At 38.9% G+C, this 9,251-nt stretch overlaps 1 protein-coding gene across 1 annotated transcript in view; it reads left to right on the top strand.

The window, feature by feature from the left end:
• The first annotated feature begins 1,825 nt into the window (after nt 1-1,825).
• mapk1 (mitogen-activated protein kinase 1) overlaps nt 1,826-9,251 on the top strand; it is a 45,521-nt gene continuing 38,095 nt past the window's right edge. Inside the window, exon 1 of the mRNA XM_063488880.1 lies at nt 1,826-2,193. Coding sequence (XP_063344950.1) covers nt 2,048-2,193 — 146 coding nt within the window. The 5' untranslated portion in view covers nt 1,826-2,047. The remainder of the gene's footprint in view (nt 2,194-9,251) is intronic.

Genomic DNA, 9,251 nt, shown 5'->3' with positions numbered 1-9,251 from the left:
TAGTGGGCCAAAATGGACGGGATGTTATTGTGAACTACTGCAAACTTGATGATCTTTAGCAACTTCTGCCTTGCAGCACTTCCTCTCTCACATAGTATTTAACCCACACTGCCATCTACAGGTCTGGATCGGTGTGGGTATTATGAAGGGCCTCATTCACGAGTATGTGCGTAAAAATCTTCTCACTCTGTGGAGATAATGAGGAAGTAGTGGTTAGTCGTGGTTTTTGGTATTTTCATATCTTCTAAACAATCTGCTTCGAACCTTCTGTCGTTCAGCACTTCTTCTTTTTTAATGTAAAGGCTTTTCATTCTTTTCTCTCACTTCTTTTTCATTTAGTTATTCATGCTTTAAAGGTTTGTCTAAATAAGTTAAACAATTACAAACCAGAGGGAACTAAAGCTATCAGCAGAATGTAAGGAAACCCTATGACTTTATGCCCAAAGCATCAGTGTACTGTGTGGAAGAGATGCTAGCTGAAGCTGAATTATCCTGAGCTACCTGAGCTGCACTTTTGCATAATACAATTTGCTACCACCAGGTGGTGCAGTGTGTCAATGTAACATTATTTAACCAGGTAAGTCATTGAGTGCACACTCATTTAAAAGGTAAAAGAAAGCAGCTCATGTTTAAAACACATGACAACTTCCTTTTTTAAGGTGCCCCCTTATGGTGCAACATTTAATGAAATTCTGCAGATGGAAAGTATTATATGCAAAATAAAAGCGTTTATAACCTTCCAAAATTAACCAGTGGCATCAACAAAATGCAGAGAAGCTGCGTCATTGATGTTAAATCCGCTTTTCTTTCTTTAGAGATCGAATACGTTTTTATATTATATTTATGTTATAATAAATTAATTCTAAAACTTCATCATCATCATTTTTATAGGTAACTTTGATGTGAAAATTCTTATTTTTATAATCTATTTTAAAATAGCTAACGAGGTGATAATTTTCTTTTTTATGTAAAAACCTGAAATAAAAGGGTCTCTACATGTAGACAAGGCTGCATATGAAATAATGTGTAAGTTATTATACTTTATGTCCTTAAAACTTTACTGAATTTATTTAGAGCTCAGCATGCCGGATCAGATCATAATTTAGAAATATTGTGACATGGAGAAACACCGATTTCATCAGTTACAGAGAAAATTAGGACATGTAGATATGTCATTTCGTCACTTGACTACATTTTTGTCTTTCAATATCTCCACAACCAAACTTGTTTAGTTATTGAACAAACTTGCAATGGTCGGATAGATAGATAGATAGATAGATAGATAGATAGATAGATAGATAGATAGATAGATAGATAGATAGATAGATAGATAGATAGATAGATAGAATTTTATTTTGAATATAACTGAAATAACAAGAGAAAAAACAAAACTTAACAAACATCAAGTTTTCATGTATATATCTATGTCTACAGAATGTGTGTGCTCGAAAAGGAGTAGGATGCAGTTTAGTAGGATGAAGTTTACACTTCATGCATTTAAAGTGACTACTTTCATCGGGAAAGTGTTACTTTGGGGTGTTTTTTCATGTTTTAAAAGAACATGTAATCTTGTTCTGCAGCTGCTAACAGGTAGATCAAACCCAACATCAGAGTAGAGGTAAATAATAATAATAAAATAATATAATATAGTATATATAATATTACAATTGCATTTATAGCCCACTTGATAAAGTTCCAATTCACATGAGCCCAGTTTCTTTTTTTTAATATTTGTAATGTTTTTTTCTTTTAAAGTAAAATAAATAAATAAAGACCGGAGTCACGTGACCGCCTCCGTTATGTCTTGCAGCAGCATCCTCTGCTGCGCGCTCCTGCCTGCGACAGCACAGCCGCGGTGTGGTCGCTCTGAACGCACGTTAACGGAAAGGAAAAAAAACACTCCACACGTCGGGAAGGCCTCCGCCACACTCTACACCCTGTTGCAGTCACAGCGGCGTCGGATATAAACACAGACACGCACGTTTTTCTGATCCTAGTCGCTCTTTTTTTTTACATTTAAAAGCCTTTTTAAAAGACAGTCCTCGTAATGGCGACAGCTGCGGTGTCTGCCCCAACTGGCAGCGGCCCCAGCCCCGGGCCGGGAACGGAGCTGGTCCGCGGGCAGGCCTTCGACGTCGGGCCTCGGTACAGCAACCTCTCCTACATCGGCGAAGGCGCCTACGGGATGGTGTGGTAAGTTGTAGCCGAAGTGTCTCGGGCTGACACTTTTTGATTTTAGCCCGACGTAAACGGCGGCTAACCCGCATCTTTTCCGTTTCTAACTGTCATGTTTCGGCTGGCTAGCAAGCAACAGCGAGAAGCCGATTTTGCTTAAAGGAAGACGGCAGTTAAATCCCGGCCGGTGGTCGCTGACTTCATGGCATTATACTAGCCTGGAAGTGCATTTTATGTGGCTACTTTTAGCTGTTATCAATGCTGAACAGGGTGGACGATATCTGAGGCTATATCGATCGCTTCAGGCGGACAGAGGCGTTTCCAGGATTTCTTTTAAAGTGGGGTCCGCAGAGGGGGCCCGCGGGGAATCAGAACATTTGATCAGAAATAAATGCAGAGTAGAAAAGTCACTGGGTGTGATTTTTCAGGCTCACGTAAAGCTCTGTGCACATGGAAAGTGATCGTGCTCAAAGGGTTAAGGCTGTTTTTACTAAATAGCTGTTTCGCAAAGAGATGGAAAAAAACTGTTTATATTCTTCACTCGGCTAAAGATCGTAATCCTGTTTAACTAGACAGATGCTGTAAACATGTTTTATATTCTTAAAGTTCCCAAAGTAAAAGGAAACTCATACATAACAATGTCACATCAAGAATATCGATTCATTATTGTGTTTGCCAGTTTAATATTGCAGCCATAAGCGACTTAATTGTTTGTACTTTATGTATACTAACACAGTGTCGTTTACTGTTATAATTGTGGAAAAACTGAGGCTTTAAAATAACTGGAGTGAATAACAATACTTGAACAAGTATTTAGACTCTTTAATAAAAAATGCAAAAGTCCACTTATTCCAGTGGACAGAAATACAAAAGTGTCTGCTTTAAAACAACCCTCAAGGCACTAAGACGACCCATTAGTGTCAGTTATGCCTCCCATTATCTTTATTTTAATATTTATATTTATGTTTGTCGCTGGTTTTCCTATAGCTATAGCAGTTATTCTAAAAATGTATAGTTTGTTTTTGCAAACCATAATTAATTATACTAACTTTGTGTGTTAGCTCTCTGCCTGAGGGCTTCTGCAGCAGTGCTACTCTGGGTCTGTTAGCCATGGTTCACTGCACAGTCACAATGTAGTGATTAGAAGTGGAAAATTACAATAAACTCAAACCTTTAATGTAAAAAAAAAAAAGAAGCATGTTTTCAGCTGAATTTTCCATTATCCTTGCCACACCACACCAGTGAGCTAATTCCCATCATTGGGGTGAACAATGCACATAAATATATGGAAGAGTTCATAAAGGAGCCCGCTTAGGTACTTAAAGGTACCTGGAGTCATGTACTCATGATGCTTTGAGAGCATAACTATTGATTTCTTAATATGAGTAATGTCACCTTAGTGTTTCAGCTGTAAACAGGTTTTAATTTCTTTCCATACAAAAGTAGTTGAGTAGAAGCAGAGAGTAGCGTGGCGTTAAAAAAAAAAATGTAACATAAAATAAGAATGTCTCTTACTTCAGTTTCTGTAACGTGCTGCGTGTAGTCATCCAGTGACATTTGCAGTAATTTAATCAACACACTAGTCTCTATATGTGTCTTCATGTCTTCAGGTTTATTTCTGCCATATTTACTTAAACATTTACAGAAATGCAGTTTTAATCTACTACATTCTAGGTGCTAATAACGTAATTTGCACCCCACATGATTTATCTTGAAGCCTTGGGTTCTTAATATTTTAAAGATTGTAATATAAATCCAATAACAGCTTTCGTGTACACATGAAGGTACCCAGATGCATTTAAATCATCTCCAGTTGCATTATTAAAGTCAATGATTATGATTTGATATTATAATGTGGTTAATTCTGCTTTTGCTTTGTTAATGTTGCTTTGAAATGTAATGTTTGTTTTGGTGCTGTGTTAGTACTCTCAGGCTGCTTAAGTGAGACTTTCACTTAAGTAAAGAGTCTAAATACTTCTTTGCAAATAAATTGGGTAAAAAAAAATGTTCAGGCTCATGTGCAGCACCACATTCCCTGTAATATCATCTTAATTATTGCACAGGGCTTCACATGAGCCTGAAAGTCATACCTAATGTTTTCTAGGCCAGTTTTCTCAATCAAATATTCTGATTTCCTGTGCCACCTCATTTAAAGCATCCTGGAAATGCCGCTAGTGTGTGGGCTTTATAGTGAGCTGACATTACCTCATTAAATTTTTCTTTCTGTTTTTTTTTTTTGTTCCTACATGCGGTTAGTCCTCTGTTTAAGTTGCTTGGTGTTGCATAAAATGCCTGGAAAATGTATTGTGGGAGTATCTCAAGGGGTTTTCCTTGTAGCTGACGGCAGATTACAAGCAGTATATGAAGGAATGTGCAGGAAAGATAGACCACAGAAGCATTATTTTCTATCCACTTTCTACCTAATGGTATGCTATCCGTAGTGCAGTAGAGCGTAAACTCAAATTATTCACCATTTTATTTGTGCTTTTTCTTGGTAGTGTACATTCCCACACAGGAATGGCAATCAAAGGTAACTTAATTTTGTCCACATTTCGTGGTGTATTAAATCAAACTCTACCCTCTACTTTGAAAAACACTTCTTGCATGTGGTTCTTTAGCCTGAGGAGATGCTTCTGACCTTAAATGTGCACACTGTACTGCATTACATAATATATTGTCCTTGTATCAAACAGCAGCAGCGTAGTTCTTTTGTCTTCTGTAGTTAGAGAGAGGAGCAGGCTTTTCTGAGAACAGGCTTTGACACACAGTCTGCCCACGGTGTAGATGCACAGCAGGTTGTTTTAGCACCTTTTCGTCTGCAAACTGGAAAACCCACCGAAAGCACACAGCTACAGTTGTACGAGCAAAGAAATGACTCGTAGCTCAAGTCAAGCTGAATTGAAGTGCATTTTTCCATGTGAGGATGTTCACTTGTAAAGAGGCCTCTGTGCTTTTACAGTAATGCTTGAAAGTACATGTTGCAATCTGCAAAGCTAGCAGAGCTGAGCTCACATTAAAATTACTTTCAGAAGTTCACCTGCTTGGACAACTTTAGAAACACTATTGCATGAAAATATTACACCTGATATTCATCTAGCTTTTATTTGTATGTTTGCAATACTTCAGTTTTAACCACACACTGTGGTCAGGAGAGCTAACATGACTGAAAACCAATGATGATGCTTTGTCTTGCTCACCGCTTCAGTAGTTTCTTTATGTTAATTGTAACATGTGTTTGCAAGGTTTTACTGCAGTTTACAGTAACCTAATGTTGTACATGGATACATCACCGAAATGGAGGTAACGGCCGCAAGGACACAATTGTACACTAGATCTTCAACTAGGCCGCAAACATCATGTTGCGAGAGGTGCTCAAGCAGCTGAAAGAACACCACAGCACAGCATGTGTCAGCAAAGTGATGTCACTTTTGCTATGCGCTGTCGTTCACAAAGGTGACAACGTTTTGGTTTTTTTTGTTTTGTTTTTTTAACCAATGTTTTAGTGAGACAGTGTAGAAGCTCAGATTCACAGGGTAAACCGAGGGAGATGTTCCCACAGTTTGGAAAGATGAGACTTAGTGGAAAAAACCTTCTTTGCTTCCGGTTTTGACAACTTCTCCTTCTACATCACAGCTGCCTGAGTGGCATACTGTTTTTTTGTTTTGTTTTTTTAGAAGAATGCTGCTATGGCTACTTGCGCTACAACGGCGAGTACTCATCGATGTGGTTGTGTGACGATTATACTGGTGGCACATGAAGGGACCAATGCATCGAGTGTACTGGTGCCTTAATAGTTCAGTGGTGAGCCTACGGGCAACTTTGCAGACCATCGTCCGTATGTTGTAGCTGTTTTACCAGGGGGAAGTGTCGCAAGCAGCCAGGCTGTGGGCTATTCTTGCATAAGCAAGAGTAGCCCAAAGCCGCAGAGGACCCTGAACTTATAACGTTACAAAGAGCTGAGGTGAAGCAAGAGCATTTAATGTTTGGAACAGGGTTCCAGCCCAGTTTTGAACAATTTAGCATTTTACTTATGCACAACGTCATTCATGGTGACCTTCATGCTGTTTTTATGGAAAGGGGGGACTGCACGCAAGCATGTTTGCATAGGTTGCAAACACCTCTGTGTAATCAAACCTACGCAAACTGACAACCAGTGTGCCATAAATTCACCATAATGTCTCTCACACTGAGCTGTTATTTATTATTTTGATTACAAATACCCACTCAATAAATAAATATTATTGGATTTATTTATTTGCCACATTTGATTTCACACAGTTTGTAAAGCAGCGTACCTTAACCCTGTTGTTGTTTTAAATATAAAGGAATGACTTCCAGTCTCTTCCCCACAGTAAGGACTAGAGCTTAGTCGTTTAACAGTGGTATTGGATCAGTTCTTGGTATCAGCGTACCCTAAGCCACGCTATCTATAGTGTGTCGGTTTGACACTGACAAAAGTTAAATGCAGTGCATTCCTGTCCATCTTATTACATGCCATCTTGTTTTATGAACTGTTGTGCTAACTATTGTGCTAATTGATGAACTGTGTTAAATGGAGTATTACTACCAAACAGATCAGTTATGCTTTTTGAGATCTGTATCACTGTAACGTAATTTCCAGGAAGGCGGATTTAACGTAGAACTGCAAAATGTACATATCATTGCTCTAGGCGTCGTCTTGGCAAGCAGTTTATGTTAATTTCCTACAAGTGGTGACTTGTTTAAAGTTTTGCGTCTAAGATTTGGATCTCATCACTGTGGCCTTTCCACACCTTCCCTGTCCGTCACACTGCCAACTGGGTGAAAGGTTTGAACTTTTCTTTAATGAACTTTGTTTCCGTCACCCAAATGTGGCCTCTGTCAGTGTGGTCTCTGCAGGTGCCACTTCCAGTAACCATCAAAGTTCATATTTTCCTCCAGAATTGGGTTCTTATTGATGTTAATGATGATGATGATGATCTTCTGTCTGTCTGGAGCTTTGTCATCAGTATTTAATGGCAGTAGCTGTAATACTACTCTTTTAAGGGCCTTTTCAGAGAAAGCGTGCTGTGACCAGTTTCAGGAATGTTTCAGTCCATTTTAAGGGATGAATCTGGGCAAGTTTGAACAAAACATTTCAGGTCGAAAGGGAAACTCGAGTGATTTTTGCTTCGTTCAAAACTCAAATTTCTTTTGTTAGGGTTTTTTTTTTTTTTTTTTTTTTATAAATTTCCAGTGATGCAAAAATCTCTTGGCTGATCAAAAAAAATCACAGCTTTTAAAATGTATGGCCATTAGGTGTTATTTTAAATGTTTTACAATAGAACTTGTGCATTTTTTTTTTCTTAAAAATTATTCAATAGATGTGACAATTCTAATCTTCTCGCAGATTTTCCTACAGAGAAAAATTAATGTGTAAAGCTTTTCACTTCATAATTTATACTTTTAGGAATTTTGAATGCTCTTTTATTTTCTTCTGACTCCAATTTTTAAATTCTACTCTTGGACCCAGTCAACCTTAAGCACTGTGCGGAGATTAAGCTGCTGGTCATGATATCGGTTTGGATATGTGGTGAGAGGGAAACATGAAGATGAAACCAGGAGATGTTCTTACTGAATCATCAGAGCTGAACAGGTGATGGAGAAACAGGTTTACCTTTTAGGTGACATGAATGAGTTGAAGGGAAGTTATGAACTGTTTCTGAGAGACAAATAACACCAGGATCCTTTTCTAAGTAGCTGACAGCTGGTAACTGTGCAGGGGCGGGTCTAGCAAAGTTTTGCCAGGGGGCCAGGTAGGGCATTAACAGGGAAAGGGGGGCACAAAGAAATACTTTTCTTTCTTATTCTCATTTAAAATGTTTAGGTTTTAATAAATAATTATCTGAATCTTACCACCAAAGTTTTTATCTGATGTACAACGTATAGAAATCATACATATACCAACAAGACAGTGTGCATCACTGTCACAACAGCGTTTGTTTTCATTCAAAGGCTTTATGGCTTTAATACCTGGTGGGCCAGTCTTTAGTCAAGCCCGGGCTGTTTTTTTGTCCCAGTCCAGCCCTGGGCACGACACGCAGTGATTTAATCTGAGAAGGTGCATTAAAAAATAAATGGCTGGGCCAGCGGTGCGCATCACAAATTAGCTCGCATAGACACATTAGTTGAACCGCTTCTTGATGACTTAGCTAACAACCCCAACTACCAGATTCAACTTGTAATTGGCTAAAAATCACTTAGCCTACTGGTGAGAGGGACGTTGCTAGCTGTCAGTTTTTTCAAGCGATGTTGAAATTTCCACATTCCGACACTTCAAATGCTTCAGGAGCTGTCCGCTCAGCGCAGCAACTGTTAATATAGAGCGTTATTAAATTTATTGCTAATGCAATTATATGGCACATTGACTTCTGAGGAAATTTTAGATGGCACTCGTCAAAAAGGTTGCCTACCCCTGCGATAAAGCATGTCCCATGTTCTGGCCTCTCTTCACTGTCTTCCTTTGCTTTTTAGGATATTATTGCATGTTTTTTAAATCCCTTAATGGATTGTCACCACCAACAACTGCACATCTCTTAACACCTTACGTCCCGTCAACGTCACTGAGATTCGGCTGACCAGTTATTCCCCCATATCCTGAAGATTACACTGAAGAACGGGAGGGATGGAGCTTTTGCAGTCATACCTTCTAAACTGTGGAGTGAGTTGCCTCTCCATATTAGGCTGACCCCCACCTTGCAAATTCTTAAGTACACTTTAAAACTTATTCTTTGTCCCACAATGACATTGGCAGGTATTTGGACAGCTGAGCTGTGTCATCTTGGTTTTCAGTGTGTCTGAACGCTCTGCTGGAGACACACTCAGCTATAGTCCAGACACTCTTGCCACTTTTAGAGGTGGTTTTTATTGTTCCGGACTGTACCGACCGCTTCCCGTAGCTTTATTAGCCATATGTTTCAGGGTGCGTTGAGCTTCAGATTTCAGCACTAGCACTGGCCCAAACTGTGCACACTAAGTATCAGAGGATCTAATAACTTTGTAATAGCAACAACAATAGAGAAATGGATACATGTTTGGTGTAAGCACCTGATGTTGTT

Source organism: Pelmatolapia mariae, linkage group LG12, assembly GCF_036321145.2.
Source record: "Pelmatolapia mariae isolate MD_Pm_ZW linkage group LG12, Pm_UMD_F_2, whole genome shotgun sequence".
In the NCBI taxonomy this organism is placed as follows: Eukaryota; Metazoa; Chordata; class Actinopteri; order Cichliformes; family Cichlidae; genus Pelmatolapia; species Pelmatolapia mariae.
Note: the sequence above shows the minus strand (reverse complement) of the source record. Positions and strands in the feature narration are given on the sequence as shown.